Below are 21126 nucleotides of genomic sequence, written 5' to 3'. Positions count from 1 at the left end.
TTTCAAGGAAATTATTAAGAATATCTAGTAGTATCGAGGGAGTAATTAAAGCCTGTGGCTTTAATACATTAAGACGCCAACAAGGACTTGTGCAAGAAATGAGCATACCTTGAAGAACTCAACGGTGTAACTCAGTTACTGCAAAAAGCTGCAGATAAGAGGGACGACCTGGAGAGGTTTGCATCATCCAACAGAGTCCAAGCAGAAATTACACTGAAACGGATGCAATTGTGAAGCACCAATGCCTCTCGTTAACTAGATTAAGATTTAAATTCCTAGCATTAAATTCAGGCGAGCAAATTGTCATTTCTTAAGTAGTTATACACATGACCAATAGAATTCAGTAGGAGAACCATGCTCTTGATGTGGATGGATTTGAGTCAGGGGTGTATTTAGGAGCACAGCTCGCAAAACTCACCGTTTCTAGGTACTTTGAGGATCTAGATAGAGAGGTGGAGGCAGATCATTAAAATAGAAGGATTGTATAGCTTTTCTGGATGCCATCAAGTTGGAGATGGTTCGTTCTTGTAACGGAATTAATTGGAATGGAATTAAGCAAGTAATAGTTTGGTTTCTGAAATGGGTCCATAAGCCTGTGATCATGAGACATGGAATATTAGACATTGGCAAAGTTTAGGAAACAAACAACCCTAGAAACCTTGCACTGTAGACATTCTGGCGTTTCAGGGGAAGTTGAAACTTTATGTCATCTGGTGACTTCTTGCACAGCCCTTTCCAACCTGCGATTTGGCTACCTGCAATCCCATAGGGCCTATCGGCTGACAACATTGGATCTCCAGTGATGGGAATGGATGCTAACTGGAGAGAATTAGTCTTTGTTTGGCGGTTTTGAGGTTCATAGAAGTAGCATTAAAAACCGGCAAAAGATCCTGTCCAATAAAAAATAAAATAGGCACTGTTGAAATAAAGATGCAGAGGAAGCTGTCAAAAACCTGTGTGACAATCTTGCTCATACAGGCCTGATTAGGACTAGTGACAAAGGTGGCCTGAGAATCATGTCTGTCAAACGATGCAGTTAATCAAAATGGAAATTGGTGTGGTATGTTGATTCGTTCTGGCGAATGTTGTGATTTTTTTTAAATTTAAATGGTTAAACATCTTATTTTGTAAGTACAACCAATAAACATTTATATTAAAAAATAAATGTAAAAAAAAAAGTGCTCAAGGAGATTTCTCCTGAATGGTCATAGCTACTTCCAGAAAGCAATAACTAGTCTCAAACAATTTTCCCCATCCCCACAGAAGCAACAGCCCATAATCCCAGAGCAGGTACTACAGCCAATATAGAGATCCCTATAACTGGCTGGGAAAAACTCTGATTAACATAGGAACAGACTTACCAAAGATAGGTACAACACCCAAACCAGGGTTACCCTACACAGATGATACTATACTGATTGCATCACCTCTGTGTGCTCGCCAACTATAATGCACACACACTATTTATGAACCACCAATAAATCTTAATTAACACAGATAAATCTGCCATTTTACAGCTCTATTTCTCATGTACTTGATCGAATAATACAATTTTGTTTAGTCGCTTGAATTTGAACTATAATTATGTTTGTACGAGACTCTGGTTTATATTACAGCCGATCTGCATTGTGCTGGTTGGTTGTACCAGATCGTTATCAGCTGGAAGGATTTTACAATTACTTTTATAGTATATTATCAAAGTATGATAAAGTATATATGTGTCAGTGTAATAGTATGGTTTTATTGCTTGATGTGTGTGTGTTATGGAAATTCTTTTTAAACAAACATGAACTTTAACGCCCTTTCAACATACAAATAGGACATTCATAGGCCCATGAGGTTAAAGGAATGAAAGTCAAACAACCCCCCGCCCCACCCCCAGGCTGTAGAGAGCATCTCTGTTAGATTAGTAGATTAGGAATGAAACACATCCCTGGGTACATATGGACAGGTAGTCTATATGAAAGGAGACAGCAACACTGCCTGTATAATCAGTGATGTTACCCCTCCTGTTTTTTCATGTAATACAATTACCGTACCTCAGAAAATGGACATACCTGCTTATGCTGGACTGCGCAACCTAGAAACAAAGGGAGAGAGAAAACAGATAATTGCCAAAATCAATATTTACTGGTACAGAGACTTTGTGCCCAGCCCAGGTTTCTCATTGTACAAACGGAATGGGAGTTACTGTTTAGAACAGTAAGGCGACCAAATGGAGATTGACAGGATGGACAACACCCCCCCCCCTTTCCAGCCCCCCACACACAGACTACATTTCAAGTACTTGAACTGTGACACCAAAAGACAGTCAAACTAGAGGTTGGTGTATAAAGTACATCCCATTTGAAAGGCCAGCTAGTAAAAGGAAATCTTTGTATTATCAAATGAGATACCCATATTTCTGTCAAACAGCTCTAGATCCCTTCTGTACATGGGCATTTAAAGTCTGGCAAAGGTGATGGCGGAAAGAATACAGGCAGTAATGTAACATTTGATTCATGGAGATAAAGGGCCTGATTTACAGAAGTGTTTTATAATGGTGCAACCCCACAGGAAAACGCTCTGGCCAAGACCAAACATGTGGCTTTTGCTCACTCCAAGGAAGGGGACAGATTGAGAGTGTGTTTTCTATTCCAGTATTTCTGCTATGTGACCTTTGCTTGGATGTGGTTGGGAAGCTTTCTAGTAATTTCAACTTATAACCGTTTCTGCTTACTTCCTGCCTGACCAGTAATTTTCTGCAAGGATTTAGGGGGACCTGCCAGGAAGGACAGCAGGAGCCATATTACCCTCATCTCTGCTAGTTTGATCCAGGGAAACATCCTGAGCGAGCACTCCTCTGGTGGGGGTGGAGGGGCGGGGGATCCGGTCCATCGCATAACTTGTGTTGCTTTGCCTTTGCTCCAAAGGCAGCACAGTGACTTCGCGGAAAGTATGTTCTATTCTTGGCACCAAGAGGGTTTGTGGGGCGGACAGCTTCCAAACACTGAATTTGGTAGGCTGACATGCCTTTTTCTTAGGAGAAGATTTTGCGAACAAGTGTTCTCTACGACACTCCTTGTGTAAGGTTATAGGTTTCTCACTATAATATGCAATGATTGGGAAGCGCAGACAAGTTCATGGGGAGTAAACCGTGGGATTGAGACCATTTAGTTTGTAGGTAACCTTCTTGCTAATAAAATTGATCAAGGTAACTGAAAGGTTAGTTTTGTTAGCAAGATTTGAAATTAATATAGAGGAGTTGTGTTTAGTAGTGGTCAGTTTAAGTAAGCCCAATATACTTAAATTGAGTTGGTTTGCGATGTTTGTGGCATATGAGAAGTTCAAATACCAGCGTTTGGCTCTTGAAGTATTTGAGTGCAAATAGGATCCCCTGTATTTCCATTCTAAGGAGGTTAATTGAAATACAGTTTCAGTTTAAAAAAAAAAAAAATGAGCACAAACTAGATTCCTATTAATGGATATGCTGGACCTAGTGAGGAAATGCGAGCATTTCTTAGATGGAGTAACATGGTTTTCAGGTGGTTTACATATGTCTCACTGCCAAATGACAGGAATGGGGTGGGGTGGCATGGAGTATCAAGATGTAAAATATACTAGACAGGCAAGGGTAACAGTCCATATTTTCAACTTCATCAAACTGAATTCATGTCATCCTCTCCAAAAATAAGAGAAGAAATTTATTTGAGAGAAATTACAACTCGCACACTTCCCAATGTTTTGGAGTTGGACGGACATTCTTCTGGGGTTGAAGTGCTGGAAGACTAGGCTTAAATAGCCTCCTACCCCTCCAAGTCTCAATACTGTGGCGTATCAGTGGTCTCAAAATCGTGTCACCAGCAAATTATTTCACCACATTCTGTAATTTGCCAAGGAGTGCACCGGCTTAGTAGCGCGGCTGGCTATTGCTAGCAGGATTCTGCGCTCTCAGATTGTCTCTCAAGTGACCTGTCATTTTGGGACCATCTACCCGGCAATGGAAGCCGAATCGATAATTGCATGACCAATCTGGCACCCCAATGACACCTGCTGGCGGAACACTAGGGAGCCATCAGAATTGCCTTAAAATACAGCTAGCCTTTTATGTGATCAGACCCCCCTCCCCCCAAAGGGCAAAAGGCCTCTGCCATCCCTGTAGAGACATTCTTACCGTCAGTAACTTCAAATCCTGATTCCATGCCCCCTCTAGCTCTCCAATCAGTTTCTTGAGGGAGGAATTGTGTACTTTCAGTTCAGACATTTTCTGCTCAAAATTGCTCAGAATTTCTTGCTCCTGCTTCTTTAGCTCGCCAAGGAGATCTTGCATTTCCTTCTCCATAAACCGGTGCAACTGTCCAAATGTAGCAACAATTTTCTTCCTCTCACCCTTGAATTCTTCCTAAAAGAAAATTACAAATGTTTGCTGCATCATAAAAAACAATCACATTGTGTGCAAAAACATTTCTTCAGAGTAATAAAATATTCACTTAATTCCATTATGTCAACTACAATTGTGGTTGGTCACCTATTCAAATGTGTGTAAAAAGGCAGTCTAGTTGGCGACTGCATTGGCCATATATATCCTACGCACACAGAAAATCTGTGTACCTTGCAGGGGTGTCACGACAGCAGCACAGGCTGTGTGTGCAACTTCTTGCAAATGTGCCCATGCTGGTACTGAGGGGAGTGCACACAGCAGAAGAGGCAGTGCTCAGTTTCAGAGCACATGCAGGTGGCAAACAATGCAAAAAAGCAGACGGATCACATGACCCCCCCATGTTCTGCAACTGCACCTTTCGGTAGCAGAACCAATACTCATTTGCCTATAGCTAGTCCCCTTGTGTAATGGCACAGTCAAACAATAATTGTGGCAGAGAAGACTGCATAGTGCTACGATGGTGGTGGTGGTGGTTTGCGTACATTTGTGGTTTGTACTCTACTCCCCCCTCACTCCCCTGGAATTACATTTTCCTTGTACCAACCTGCTTTCAACCGCTACTCCAGTAGGTAAACCTGAAAAATATATACATCATTGAAATTAATTTGAAGGGCCCCCAGTCAATGTATGCACTAGTTGCAGATATGTGCAGGCTGCAATTCATTACTTTGGATAAGATGGCAAACAAATTCCATCGGACACTGATTTTTCTTTTAAGTAAAAAAATTAAATAAAAAAAAAAACAACATTCGCCATGTCTGATGCCCTCACATTATTTTGGGTGGAGGACGGGACAGCAAAAAGCTAAAGGTTGGTGAAGTAATCGACCGCACGACAAAGGTTGGTTAACTTCTTTTATTGTATACGTGCTTCTTCTCATGTATATATCCGGCGCCCCGTACAGCAACCTCCAGCCTCACTCGACATCCCTCATTCAACCGTCTCACTCACGTCACCCGTCTCCACATTCTATTACATACATTCTAACTGGAGGCCACGAGCTGGGAAAGCCGCGAGCCTTCGCACACTGAAGCTAACTCTAATTACTACATCATCCCCCCCCCTTAAACATCTTAATGAATCAAGAACACTTAAAATAAACTAATATAACATAAGAAAATATCAAAATAGTGGAAACTTAAATGATTTTACTAAATTAGTGAATTCCTAAATTTCCACTGTATGGGAAACAAAGGATAATGCGAATGACTAAAGTTATGGAGTATGTTACATGTCATAATCCCTTGACCAAAACGGCAATCTCCTTTCTCTCGAATTGCGCACATTCCTGCTTCCAATCACATTCCTGCTTCCAATCTCCCCCTCCCCTTGTTGTCGCTGAACCACATCCTCACCAGCATGTCTTTCCAAACTACCATTCACAACATCATTGCTATTTAGAATATTTTCATCACCAAACACATCACTTACTGGCCTCTCTGCTTCGACTTGTATGTGTCCCTGCTTGTCACCTTTCCACATCCATTTACTAACCCTGTCCATATTCCATACAGATCCTCCTGCAACTCTAACCGCTCTCTTGAACACTTGTATTACCTTGACAGGCCTGCTGTATTTAGAGTCTCCCTTCTTAACTTTCCTTCCAAACTTGATTCGTACAAAGTCGCCCGGCATTATCCTCAACTTAAACTTTTCAACATGCATTTTACTTAACTTATGTGATTCTTGATGTTTCCCATGACCTTGTGACCCAGTACACACACCCTTCCTCCTATTAACCCATTCAGGATTAAGTAACGTATTGGGAGCTCTCCCCCTCATTAATTCAAAAGGTGATACTTCCATTCCTCTTTTGACTGACATCCTAGTACTCCATATCCTTTCCTTAAGAACCTCATCAACCGGTAAATTGTTACTCAATGCCAATTCTACTGCTTCTACGATTACTCGGTTGTATCTCTCCACCAACCCATTGGTTTGTGGGTGGTATAATGACGAAAACCTCCATTCAATGCCTGTCCTTTTGACAAATTCTTTCATTTCATTACTTCTGAACTGAACTCCATTATCACTTATTATTTTTGGAAATCCTTCCCTTCTGCATATCTGCATTAAAAACTTAGTTATCTCATAAGTATCAATTTTCTTCACTGCTTTGACTTCCACCCAACCCGAGTAATAATCCACCAATACAATAAGGAACTCTTTTTCTCCAAACAATTTCAAATATGGTCCGATGATGTCAATCCCAAGCATCTCCCATGGCGCATCACCTTTGTCAATGTTAATTGGTTTAGACTTGACAATCCTACAACTCTTATCGCTGTTTTGACACGGCCAACAATTCCTGATAAACCTCTCAATCATAATATCCATGCCTGGCCACCAATATTTCAACCGTACATTATTCTTAGTGCCTGTGATGCCAGGATGGCCTTGGTGCGCCTTCTCAATTAGCTCATTCCAAAACTTGTGAGGCGGAATTAACTTCTCTCCTCTCACTAAAAACCCATCTTCCATTGACAATTCATCCCTAATCTCCCAATACTTCCTACAACCTTCGCTTACAGCTTTTTTTTCAGGCCAACCAAATTCTGTGTACTTCCTTATCTCCTGCAATTCCTCATCTTTAGCCAATTCTTCTATCCACATCCCCTTGGACGTGACTTCGAAAATAACTGCTACTATTTCTTCATCTGGATCTGCATTCACTTCATTATTCTTTAACGGCAATCTAGATAAATAATCGGCAATTATATTTCTCTTCCCCGGCACATACCTCACAGAAAAATTGTAATCCTGCAATTTTAAACTGAGTCTAGCTAATCTTGGAGATGCTTTACACATTCCTCTCACAGTGAGAACTTCTATCAATGGTTTATGGTCAGTTTGAATTACAAATTTGTTTCCCCACAAATATTTTCTAAAATAATTCACTGACCATGAACATGCCAATAATTCCTTTTCGATTACCGAATATCTGCCTTCTGTTTCTGAGATTGCTCTCGAAGCATGACTGATGGTCTTTTCATTGGTATCTTCATCTACCTGTGTCAACACTGCTCCTAAACCATTTCCACTCGCATCCACTGTAATCTTGGTGAGTCTCCCATAAACAAATCCTCCCAATTCTACAGAATTGCAAATCCCTCCTTTTATACTTCTGACTGCCTCACTGCATTCATCACTCCAAACAAACTTTGCATCTTTTTTCAATAATTTCCTCAATGGTTACGTTGTACTAGCAAAGTTTTTCACAAATCTGTTGTAATATTCACACAAACCCAAAAACGATCTTAGTTCGTCTTTGTTTTTTGGCTCTGGTGACTCCTTGATAGCTTCTAATGCATATCTTTTGGGTTTATAACCTTTACCATTTACTGCATGCCCTAAATATTCTACTTCCTCTACCCCAAATTTACATTTGTTCATCTCAATTTTCAATCCAACTTCTTCCAATCTTTTCAACACTTCCTTCAATCTCCCATCATGCTGCACTGACCCTTTGCCAAATACTATTATGTCATCTTGATATACAAGCACTCCACTCAAACCTTTCAACACATTTGTCATATTTCTTTGAAATACTGCTGCTGCAGACGCTAGTCCAAATGGCATGCGTTTGTAACGATACAATCCATGAGGTGTAACAAACGCTGTAATGTCTCTACAGTCTTCTGTTAAAGATATTTGATGATATGCGCTCGATAGGTCTAAAGTGGAAAATACATCAGCATTGTCAATACGATTCAACATCTCAGAGATGATGGGAAGTGGAAACACATCTGTTATAATGTTTTTGTTGACATCTCTCAAATCCACACAAATCCTAGGTTTGCCATTTTTCTTCAATGCAACTACAATAGGGCTAACCCACTCAGATGACTCAATTTTTTCTAGAACGCCTTCAGTTTCTAATGATCTCAATTCCTGCTCCACCTTTTCAGCAATGGCAAATGGAATGGGTCTGGATTTTGTGTGCCTAACAGGTATCGCTCCTTTCTTGAGACGTATTCTGTGTGAAAAATCTTTTAACAATCCTAATTTTGCAGATTTGCCTTGCTCCTTTTCCTTAACTTCCTTAGATCTTCGTGTTTGACTCTTGTTAATCACCAAAACTTGCTCTTCGTTACATGGATCCAACCTGATTCTCAGTCCAGCTTGATCTCTCCACCCCAAAACATTTACTCCTTTTTCAGCAACATATACCTTTACTTGAGATCGTCTGTCTCTGAATTTAATAATACTCGGGAACCAACCAATCATTTTGATTCTGGATCCTTCAAATCCTCCAGGATTCATTATGTCTGATACTTCCATCTTGGTTTTAAAACCACGTTTTGCTAAATTTTTCCAAGTTTTCATTGTGATAATCGTCCATGGCGAACAACTATCCACCTTCACCTTGAGTTTCCAATTATCCAGGAATACCTCACAACTTGGGCATTTGAATTCTCCATCAGGTGGTTCTCGTATAAGGAACACTCTTTCTTCATCCGATTCTTCTTCTTCTTCTTCCATTATGGCAGAAATTTTCTTCCTCCTTCTACACGTAACCGCGAAATGGCCTCTTATTCCACAATTTCCACATTTTTGTCCTAATGCAGGACATTGTTTAGCATAAGCATAATGGCCAGTTCTGCCACAATTATAACATCTGTCTCCTTCCCTCTGTTGGTTGTACTGAACCCTTTGATCATTTTGAACCCTGGTTTCATTCTTGATCCAGTTCATTCCTCTGTATGAGTTCACTTTCTGGTCTAAATTCTTCATTCTGTTACGTCCTGCATTTATTTCACCTTTCTCTTTATTCTTGATATTCGTCCCACCTCTGTCTTTGGGTCGAATTACATTCACCTGACCTTGCTCCTCAGTTTCCTTCTCTTTTGTCTCCTTGCTGTCCTGGCTATGTTTCTGCATACTTTGTGCAGCTTCTTCTTTCTTGTTTTTCATCTCTCTCGAACACAATTGAGTGTGTTCCACTCGCTTTGCTATGGCTATAGTTTCTGGTAGGGATGGGTTACCTACCATCCATAACCTATCCTGAATAATATTGTCTTTCGAGTGGATAATGATTTGATCTCTGATTAACTCATCCAAAGTGATGCCATTACCAAATTGGCACGTCCTTGACAGTATTCTCAATGCAGAAACATATTCTTCGATGCTCTCATGTTCTTTCTGCACCCTGGTGTAGAATTTGTATCTATTTATAGCTATATTGGTTTCTGGAGCATAATATTTGTCCAATTGCCTAATAGCTCTATCATGTTCATCCGCATCACCAGCTTCATCCACAGTTAATTCTGGCAATTCTCTGAACTTCCTTTGTCCTTCCAACCCCAATGCGTGTAATAGTAGTAACTTCTTTTTTCGGGATGTGAGCTCCTCCTGTTCTACAGCCTGAATGTAATTTAACCAGAACTCTTTCCATTCTGACCACAAGACCACTGGTTGACCAGGAATTGGAAGGAAACTTGCCGGCGGTTGTATACTGATGCCTTGCAACATTCTTAACCATTAATTGTATATTCTTGTTATACAGCTGTTAATTGTACAGTTGTTGGAATTTTCTAAATTCAGAAATCTAATTTCAGTAATCTTCACATACTGCGAGGAGGAAGAGTGATTACTGTCTATTCCTCATTCTGCCTTAATGTCAAACATCTCATGTGACTTGTACATTTATGTACTGTGAGGAGGAAGAGTGGATCACTGTCTATTCCTCATTCTGCCTCAATGTCAAGCATATCATGTGACTTGTGCATTTATATAGGTCCTTTCCTCTGCTTTACTGTATGTGCTATATACACAACTTGTCACACGGGGGTGGGGTACAATTCATGAAAATACGACCTTCTCAGCACAAACCAACGTAATGCCAGCACGTTGATTCGGAGCGTTTGCTCTCCTTCACCGCACAAGCCTGCGCCGTGTGGCACAGCAGCTCGGAGCATCCGCTCTTGCGTAGTTTCCCTTTATGAATTTCACCCGATTCGGCCCGTGGGTTCTCAGGGCGCCGGCATCCTCGTCGCCATTTGAAGTAATCGACCGCACGACAAAGGTTGGTTAACTTCTTTTATTGTATACGTGCTTCTTCTCATGTATATATCCGGCGCCCCGTACAGCAACCTCCAGCCTCACTCGACATCCCTCATTCAACCGTCTCACTCACGTCACCCATCTCCACATTCTATTACATACATTCTAACTGGAGGCCACGAGCTGGGAAAGCCGCAAGCCTTCGCACACTGAAGCTAACTCTAATTGCTACAGTTGGCTTAATCCTTTGGGAACCATTTCAACATGTCCAGCAGGCAGACAGAGCAGCAGGTGCCATCATATGCCTGTAACGCTTACCTGAACTCTGCAGGAGCGCCCTGGATGATTTTGGTGTTCACAATTCCTCACTAGATATGGTCACGTGGATTCTGTAAAAAACATAGAACGATGTCTTAATCTTACTACTGTGTCCACCTATTCACCGTGCAACAACATGGGCAGTACTGGAATAATATTTCTTGCAAAAACATAGTAGGCTCACCTGAGCTTTTAGATTAGAGAGCTATCCATCCTGCTCTGATGCAGGGGTGCTTGTTCTGAAGAATGATGATGCTTCGGTGCGGAGGGGAGTCTTTTGAAAAAAGAAATTGAAGTCCAAATGCTGGAGCGTGGTATCTTAGATATGTGGAGTCTAGCAAGAAAATAAGGGGGTGCAATTACTATGGAGTCTCTAGTGCAGGAGAGCTGTTCTGTAATGAGTGGACACTATAAAAGGTAATGGGTTGGAAATAATTGGCCGCGAGTTAGGTAGAGAAGGAACCCCTTTCTGACAGTATGTCAAAATGCCCTGTATGAAAGCATGGACTACTGTATGTATATTGAGGGAAAACAAATCAATTAAAAAAATGCGAGGAAGCTCCAAGAAAATATGTTAGGGCTGAAAGGATAGTGAGAAGAACGTATGTATTTCCAATACTAAACTTAAAAACAGAGGTGACTAATGTGCCACAACTAATTCTAACAATGGAGCAACCACCACTAGCTGAATAGCAACTCTAACAAACAATAGCCTTGGGGGCGTGGCCAACCGCCATGTAGAGCGGACGCACTATCGGCTGGCTCTGCTTGATGTGTCCATAGATACGCTGCATTATATACACTTTTGGGATCGCCGGTCACCCTAATGGGCCGCTGCATCTGTCGGTGCAGCTGCTGAGCGACTTCAGCCGGAGTTTGGTGACGGTCGGTCCCCGTCTGGACCGAATTCACCGTGGACGGAGGAGCCCGCGTACTACGAAAAAATGGCACCTGCCAAGGAAACAGCCGCGACTGCACTCCTGCCTGCCTGTGCTCTGGACCGGTGCCTAGCGGATCAGCAGGACAGAGGGCGAGAGAGGAGCTGAGGGAAGAACCCGTTGGAAGATCGGACGGAGGAGACTGCCCCACGAAGGCCAAGAGACCGAAGAGAACCACGACACCGGCAGATCCAGGCGGCCCGGGGACTCCGGGCCCCCACACTCAGACCGCCATCTGAGCAGCTGGGGACTGAATTGAGGGAATGAGGCGCTGCGCCCAGGAGATGTGAACTCACCCACAGCGGTGTGGCAGGGGCTGGACATGGGCCTGCCCTATGGGTAACGAGGCGGTGGAGCGGAGAGGCAAGGCGAGGCACACGCGGCACAACTGGAGGCGCCGGGCGGAGAGCGAGCCACGGAACCACGCAGGGGGCTGCAGACCGGACTACTTTCCCCCAGCTGCCCCAGGCCTCCCCTCTCCCCCCCCCAGGCTGAGGTGAGCGACGCTTTGAAAATGCCCAGAGAAAGGCCCAGGGTGTTACGTGCTTAGCATGGGCAAGAGCCGCATACCTCAACCCAAGCAAGGCGCGGCCAGCCCTGCAACCCGGGAGCGAGGGGCTAGCCCAAGCAAAGAAACCCTACGCCAGCAAGAACAAGAGGCTCCCTCACTTTCTGGTGAGTTCGGCAGGCCATAGAGAAAAAAAAAAAAAAAGGGGGGGGGGGGTACTGCGCCTTGGAAGTACAGCTAACTGCCCCTAGGTGCCTGACTGCCTAGTGCCCAACTGGAACTAAACGTCCCAGGCGCACACTGCAAGTCCCCCACCCCAAAAAAAAAAGCACCAATTCACCCTGGCACGAATGTACTAAGCAAATCCGGGTTCCCGGACTCAGAGCCCCTAACCTTGGCACCTGCAACAAACAAACTGTCACACAGCCACTGGGCCGAGCACCACCTGTGAGGCACTCATAGGCCCATCCAAGAACTGAAGTAGTCCTTGCCAAGCGGGGGAATGTCCTCAAAGGGGGCAAAGGCCAAACAGAAGCAGACCACTATGGAGACTTACACAGCTGGAGGGCCCTTTAAATCCGAAACTGGCCCCAGGGACACTGCAACAGCGCTCCCAGAGCCCCCTGCAAAGGCGGCGGAACCAGGCAACTCACAGATCCTAAAAGCCATACGAGTGCTCCAAGCGAAAATGGAGAGCAAAGAACAAGTTACTTTCTTACCTGGTAACGTTCTTTCGATGGGATGGTCCGACGACGTATTCCATATCTATGACAGGTAATGTCCACAGCTGTGCTGCTTCGGAAAATCTTTGGCGTCTGCGTCCTGCGTCAATGCGCCGTCCCCGAGAACCTCCTCCGACGGCCGACGTCACCCGATGTGATAATTAGGACGCACGACGCCCATAGCCTCAGTTATAGTTTTTTTCCCAGAACGTGTGCCACCGGTTTTCTGCCAGTCAGACACACAAGGCCTTGCGGAACGCAAGCTGCAATCGCAAAAGAAATTCTGCAGCGGGGAAGGCAGGGAGGGAGCGATATGGAATACGTCGTCGGACCATCCCATCGAAAGAACGTTACCAGGTAAGAAAGTAACTTGTTCTTCGAGGGGATTGGGTCCTCCAACGTATTCCATAGCTATGACAGACTCCCAAAGCAGTACCAAGCATGGAGGTGGGAAAGAATTTAGAAAACAAATTTTGCATGCCCAATCAAATTGCGGAATAGAGAACTGCCTTGCCAAAGGCCAGATCTTGCCCTCTGATGGAATCGAGGGAGTAGTGACGTACAAATGTATGTACTGAAGCCCAGGTGGCTGCATCACAGATGTGACGAATAGGAACTCCCCTCTGCAGGGCAGTAGACGCAGCCACTCCCCTGGTAGAATGGGCCCGCAAGCCAGCCGGAGGATCCTTACCCGCCAGGCAGGAACACTCGGAGATAGCTAAAATAATCCAACGAGACAAAGTCTGTTTCGTCACAACTTGTCCCAAATGCTTTCCAGCGTAACCAATGAAAAGTTGATCGTCCACTCTGACCCGGGACATGCGCGAAATATAAAAGCTCAAAGCTCTCCTAGGATCAAGCCTATAGAGCCTCTCCTCTTCCTTACCAGGATGTGGAGGAGGATAGAACGCCGGAAGAACAACCTTCTGGCTCAAATGAAATTCCGAAACCACCTTTTGGAAGAAAAGGAGGACGAACTCCAAGGACAACCCTGTCCTTATGAAACACAGTGAAGGGTGGCTTAACTGAAAGTGCCTGTAACTCACTCACTCTGTGAGCGGAAGTGACCGCAACCAAAAATACAGTTTTAAGAGTTAACAGTCTCAAAGGGCATGAATGCAAAGGCTCAAACAGAGCACCCATAAGAAACTTAAGAACAAGGTTCAAATCCCAACCTGGCACCAAAAAAGGTGACTGAGGGAACACATTAGTGAGCCCCTTCAAAAACTGCGAAATTAAAGGAATCTTAAAATAGGAACACTCTTCAGACGAGCGCTTAAATATGGACAGCGCCGCCAGGTAACCTTTAATGGTCCCCATTTGCAAGCCCCTGTGGGCCAAAGAAAGCAAAAAAGACAGAACCATGGGACTGTCGCATTCAAAAGGATCCACATTCTGAAATCTGCACCAGTCGCAGAACTTTCTCCAACGGCACAGAGACTTTGTTGCCAGCCGCCTGGCCGAGAGCAACACCTCCATCACGTCTTCAGGGAGGTCCCAATCTTTATACCTCAACCTTTCAGAAGCCAAGCGTGAAGATTGAGGGATCTGACCTCTGGATGGAGAACCTGACCCCCCCTCCCGTGAGAGCAGATCATCTCGGTAGGGAAGACTATGTGGAGGGCAGATGGACAAGTCGAGAAGGTCCGGGTACCACGTCCTCCAGGCCCATGCCATAGCAATGAGGATCATCCGGGAACCGAACCTCCGTAACCTCTGCAGTACTTGCAGGATGACTGGGACTGGAGGAAACGCGTACAGCAGTGGGAATGACTACTCCACCACAAACGCGTCTAGGGCTCCGTTTGGAGGAAATTCCCGCGAGCAGAACCTCTCGCACTTCCAGTTGACAATGGAGGCGAAGAGATCCACTTGAGGGGTCCCCCAAAGGGCGAAGATCTCCAGGAGAATCTCCTGAGCCAACTCCCACTCGTGAGAGATCGCGCTCTGCCTGCTCAGAGCGTCCGCTGTCTCGTTTTTGTCTCCTGCCAGATGAACTGCCGAGATCAAAACTTCCTGCTGGATTGCCCAGAACTCGAGCTGCATTGCCTCCCTGCACAGCGGAAGTGACCCTGCCCCCCCCCCCCTTTTTGTTGAGGTAGTGCATGGCCACTGTGTTGTCCATTAGAATCAGGACACTCTTTCCACGCACAGTCGGCAGAAAAGCCTTCAGGGCTAGCCTGACGGCCCTCAGCTCCAACAGATTGATATGGAGTCTGGACTCCCGACGGAGACCAACGACCGCTGACTGTCAACTCGTTGGCATGAGCTCCCCATCCCGTGAGGGATGCGTCCGTCACGATCGTCACCTCCGGCCAGGGCAGCCAAAATGGGGCCCCCCCCTTCATCAGATTGCCCTAGACAGCCCACCACAGAAGGTCCCGGGCTACCGAGGGCGGCACCTGAACAGGGTCCGACAGCCTGCCGGAGGACTGAGACCACTGGAGCTTGAGTGCCCACTGCAAAGATCTCATCCGCAGACGAACCTCTGGCACCAGAAGAATGCAGGATGCCATAAGGCCGAGCAGTCTCAAGAACTCGGACGCAGGGAGATCCTGGAAAAATTGAAACTTGTTCACCATCTGCTGAATGTGAAGAGCCCTCACCCGAGGAGGAAAACACTGCCCCAGGGACGTGTCGAGCACTGCTCCGATGTACTGATGCCGCTGCGTTGGTGTCAAATGGGACTTCTTTAAATTGAGGGAGAAGCCCAGCCTGTGAAGGGAGTGGCAGGTGACGGACAGATGATCCAGGACTTGCTCGGTAGAGCTCCCCCCTGATCAACCAATCGTCCAGGTAGGGGTAGACGTGAATCCCCCTTTCCTGAGATGCGCTGCCACCACCACCATGAGCTTGGTGAAAACCCTTGGGGCGGAGGTCAATCCGAACGGCAGGACCCGAAACTGAAAGTGCGAGTCGCCAACCGCGAACCTCAGGTACTTCTTGTGTTTGGGATGGATCGGCACATGGAAGTAAGCATCCTTGAGGTCGAGAGACACCAACCAGTCCTGAAGTTGAAGGGCCTGGAGGACGAGAGTAACCATCTTGAACTTGTCCTTCATGAGGAGTTTGTTCAAACCGCGCAAGTCCATGATGGGTCTCAATCCCCCGTCTTTCTTCGAAATCAAAAAATAAGGGGAATACCATCCCTTGTTCCTCTCTGCTATAGGCACCAGTTCTATGGCGCCTTTCTCCAGCAGGGCTTGAATTTCCTGCGCAAGGAGCAGATCCGGACTCTGCAAAGAGAGATTCCCCGGTGGATTGTCGTGAGGCCTCTGCCGAAAAGGAAGACAGTAGCCGTGGGTTATGATCTCCAGAACCCACACATCCGAAGTAATGGCTTGCCACTCTACAAGATGCTGCGCCAGCCTTCCCCCCCAACCGGCGAACCATGGGACCTGGCCTCATGACAAGGTGCCAAGGCCGCTCGGGCAGTTGCCTCTTTGCCCTCAGGCAACGCCGCAACCGCTACCACTCAGAGTACCTTTGTTTCCACCTATGGCACTCTTACGATGGCCTCTTTGACTGCTAGCTCCCCTCGCTTCACTGAAGGACGAGTAATAGCGAAAGGAACTTCCCCTCCATTGCTGTCCCTTAGGACGAAAAGGCGGAGGTTGGCGAACTGCAGCGCCCAACGACTTTGCTGCATCTTTGGAGGTCTGCAACTTCTCAAGGCTCTCGTCAGCCTTGCTGCCAAAAAGGTGTTCACCGTCAAAGGGCATGGTGAGGAGCCGGGACTGCACATCAGGAGCGAACCCAGTCTTCCGCAACCATGCAAACCTGCGCTCGCCGCCATGGACCGGCTGACACAATCTGCCAAGTCCAAACCCTGAACGGCCTCACACATGGCATCCTTGCCATCCTGAACCATAGCAAGGAAACCATCCCGTTCGTTCCCTTCGGAAATATGTTCAGCCGTTAATGCAACACAGTTCCACAGAGTGTGTGTGAAACGAGACAAAGCACATATGAAGTTGGCCGCCTGAAGCGCCATACCTCCCGAAGAAAACACTTTCTTCGCCCAGCCGTCAAAACGTTTGTCGTCCTTATCCAGAGGGATGGTAGGATACGACGTCTGCTTTGCCGGGGCCGTAGCCGCCTGCACCACCAAACTCTCTGGAGTGGGGTGCCTGGACAAGTAGCAGGGGTCGCGACTGGCTGGACAGTATTTTCGTGAAAAAAACTTGCCCACTGCCGGGAGACTCTACAGAGCAGTCCAAGCCGCCGCCACCCTTCTCTGCAGAGCCATATGAAACGGCAAAACCGGGTCAGTGGGGGTACCGAGATCAAGGATGTCTGTGAGATCATCCTGAACGAACTGCCCTGGGGGAGCTGACCAACCCAAATACGCGGTGACCCGAGACATAAGGCGCCGATATGAAGAATCGGCATGAGTGCCAGGCTCCAGCCTACAAAACTCCACCTCCGGAGGTGTCCAGTCCATTGGCATCATGCAGTGACTGCCTCAGGTCATCAAACTGGCTATGGCCCGAGAGGAGCTCAACTGGAACCGCAACCAGAACCAAGCCGTCATCAGAGCCTTCATCACCCTCAGAAATGTACTCCAGGCGGGGAGAGGAAGACCTCTGGGGACCAAAGCAGTGCCTGACCTTAGCCAGAGCCTTTCTAGGGGCAAACCCCGTGCCACGGGGCCCCTCCAACACCACCGCCTCGAAAGGCGCCGGCAGAAAAGGCGTCGACGTCAGCTGCAGCGCCGTCGACACAGGCCTCGAAGCCGGAGCTCTGAGCGTGTCTCTCGACGACCCCCTCGGAGGCTGAGCCTCAAGAGAAATTGTCGACGACGTCGGTGCCACAGGCGTCGATGTCTTCTTCGAAGAAGGCACAGGATCACGCGGTCTTGAGCGCGTCGAGGACTGGGAGCTGGAACGGGCATGCCGAGAACGGCTACCCTTGTCTGAGTGGGACCTCTCCCATGAGCCGTGCCGACCACCCGAGCCCGAAGGCATATGAGCGGTGTCTCTCGACCGGTGCCGTCCGACCCCACTGAGGCGCGGACAGACCGGTGCCCTGCGATTCAAGAATCGCTAGCATCTGCATCCCGAAGGAAGCCCATTCCTCCGGTGTCGCTTGCATGGAGGGATAAGCGACCCGCCGATGGGCGGAGTCCTCGGAAGGCGACCTATGCCGGCACTTCCGGGAATGCCTCGAAGAGGCGGAGGAGTGGCGAGACCGACTCCTGGCACGAGACCCACTGGACCTCTGACGATGACGCGGAGAGCCGCCCCTCGAGTCATCCGTCGAAAGCCCCGCAGACCTCTACTTCCGGGGCTTAGACACCCGGCCTACCGACAGCTTCTTCTTGCGTTCCCGCAAGGCCTTAGCCGTGAGCGACTGGCAGTCGACACAGTAGTCAGTATCGTGGGCCTCCCCGAGGCACTAGAGGCAGGCGTCGTGCGAGTCTGACCGACATCTTGGACCCACAGTCCCCGCATTTCTTGAAGCCCGGACGCGGGGTTGAAGACGAAGTAGACATTGCCACGAACAGGTCTTCACAAAAAACCGAACAGGTTCAACGAACCGAGAATTCGAAAACAGCAAACTCCAACAAGTCGAGGCGTACCGAGATTCACGAAGTGAACAAGTTCGCGAAAAAACGGAACTGAGGCTGTGGACGTCGTGCGTCCTACTTATCACATCGGGTGACGTCGGCCTTCGGAGGACAACCTCGGGGAGGGCGCATCGACGCAGGACTCAGACGCCAAAGATTTTCCGAAGCAGCACAGCTGTGGACATTACCTGTCAGATATGGAATATGTCGGAGGACCCAATCCCCTCGAAACAGATGCTGTGGCCATAGACTTGGGCCTACTCCGGCAGGACTGAAGCACTCGAAACCCAGGTTTGGGAAAACACACAGACAAAAACGCAACTCCTAAAGGATGTTGATGAACTGGCGCAAAGGGTAAAAACACCTTGAAGAAAGAGCTGAAGAAACTGAAGGGCGTGCGCGCCGGAACATTAGAATTCTGGGCCTGCCAGAGGCCATCGAGAGTACCGACCCAACGAACTATGTAGAAAATCTCCTAATACAAGAAATCGGTGCGGAGAAACTCTCACAAGGCTTTACCATCGAGCGAGCCCACCGATCCCTCACTAAGAAGCCTCCCCTGGGGACCCCGCCCAGGCCGTTAATAGCAAAAGTGCTCAATTACAAAGATAGGGAGACAATCCTGGCCTTCTCAAGATCAGGTGGCCAGATCCGAAGGGACTCTGCGAAAATCTCTATCCACCCTGACTACACCTTTCAGGTCCAAATGAAAAGAGCCCAATTCATCTATTCGAAAGCAAGATTGAAGAATGCAGGCCTGCATTACATGCTCCTATACCCTGCGCGTTTTAAAATGCTACACAACAACAAAGCACTCTTGTTCGACACGCCGGCAGAGGCCAAAGACTGGATGGACAGAGAACAGATTCCGGACCTCGACAAAACCGAACGAAAGCAGCGCTGAACCTCATCTAGAGCGACCACTCAAAAGGCTAACATCCGGCACTGAACATACAAACAGGCAACACTACCACTCGAGAGCAGCAAGATTGATCAACCTCAGGAGCTGAGCGGAAGAGGGACGGCTCTTGACGAGTAGACATCCATAGCAGAACCCTTCCGCCCCCAGTAGTTCTCATGGTTTCCTTTTTCTGGGTTTAGTTTAAACCCGCAGGTAGGGCTCCACTAGATCACATCCTGATTGGATGGAGCGGAAACGGGATAGTCACAGCGGGTGGAACCCCACTGGACAGTTTTGGTTACAGGAGACTAGGCAGTTGAAGGAGGGAGGGAACATGGGAGTTGGGGAATTTATTTTTTGGGGACAGACACCACCACCCAGAACATCCAAAAAAAATCACCAGAGCCAGAAGAGACGCCCCTGGAGGAGTCTCCCCTGCATACAATAGGACACTGAAACCCCATGGCTGCAAGATCAGAATTATGTCATGGAATGTCAGGGGAATGAACAGTTTGTTAATCAAAGCCGTATCCATGCCCTAATCAAAAAGAACAAGGTCGGAATCACCTTGCTACAAGAGACACTTGGATGCGCGCAAGCTAGAAACACTGGCCAAGTCTTGGAGAGGGACCCTGGTAGGCTCCACTTATTCCACTTACGCCAGAGGGGTCCTGATCTGGATTGCCCCCACTATCCCCTTTGGATGGCCCTGGTTCACGGCACTGTGGAAGGCAGAGATATGCTTAACACTTATGCTCCCAACCACGACGCCACAACCTTTTTCCGCTCACTACACAGAAGGCTCAGCCCATACAGAGAAAGCACCCTCATCGGGGGGGGGGGGGGGGAATCACAACTGCACCCTAGACCCCTGTTTAGATAGATTGGACAGCAAACACACTCGCCCATCCTTCCTGCAAAAATATTATGCACCTTGATGCAACAACTAGGGCTGGCAGACCTTTGGCGTAAACACCGAACAGGAGTATTCCTTCTATTCCTTCTATTCCTCCCCCAATGCAGTCTATACTAGGCTAGACCACATACTAGTTATTGAGGAATAGCTAGCGCTGTTCGAGGACACGCATTACCTAGCCAGAGTATTATCAGACCACTCCCCACTGGTGACTAACTGGGTGGTGTTTCCACCCAGACCCCCTGTGCCCACATGGAGGCTTAGAAGTGAGGCATTGCTAGATGCAGCCTTTCACGAACAGATCAGAAGCAGAACACTCGACTTCTGGCAGGTAAACGAAAATAGCATGCAGCATATTGGCACGGTATGGGAGGCGTACAAAGTTGTCATGAGGGGCCAAATGCTGGCAACCATAGGGGGAACCCAGAGATTCATAGCAACCTCACTTGGTAACACGGAAAAAGAGCTAGCTGAACTGGAAGGGAAAGCCACCTTAGAGCCAGAACATATACAAAAGATAGCTGAGCATAGACAAACCTGCCTAACGCACTGGGACAAGCTAGGGAAACTCAGCTACACAAAACACACAGAGAACCCATGCCCTTGGTGACAAACTGGGGAAGCTATTAGCATGGCTCTACAAACGGAAATCCCCAGGACCCCTATCTGCCATGTCCGCGGGCCGGATGGCACTGCAGTACACACGCAGCTAGGCATAAACTCTGTTTGCCGGGTTTTACCAGAAACTGTACGCCAGCACCCCATCTCCGTCGGCCATTGAAATTGATGACGTCCTAGACATCAAACTACCCAAATTGGACGTACAGCTGG

General features: G+C 47.2%; 1 protein-coding gene across 2 annotated transcripts in view; it reads right to left on the bottom strand.

Moving 5' to 3' along the window:
- LOC138521767 (E3 ubiquitin-protein ligase TRIM39-like) overlaps positions 1-21126 on the bottom strand; it is a 519559-nt gene that overhangs the window by 262365 nt on the left and 236068 nt on the right. For both annotated transcript variants that reach the window (XM_069634833.1, XM_069634834.1), the window contains exons 3-4: positions 4154-4381; positions 2058-2080 (exon numbers count right to left, since the gene is read on the bottom strand). In XM_069634833.1, the coding sequence (XP_069490934.1) occupies positions 2058-2080; positions 4154-4381 (251 nt within the window). The remainder of the gene's footprint in view (positions 1-2057; positions 2081-4153; positions 4382-21126) is intronic.

The sequence above is a fragment of the Ambystoma mexicanum genome, chromosome 13 (genome assembly GCF_040938575.1).
Source record: "Ambystoma mexicanum isolate Mex_15411 chromosome 13, UKY_AmexF1_1, whole genome shotgun sequence".
Classification (NCBI taxonomy): domain Eukaryota; kingdom Metazoa; phylum Chordata; class Amphibia; order Caudata; family Ambystomatidae; genus Ambystoma; species Ambystoma mexicanum.
This window is presented reverse-complemented; position numbering and strand designations above follow the sequence as displayed.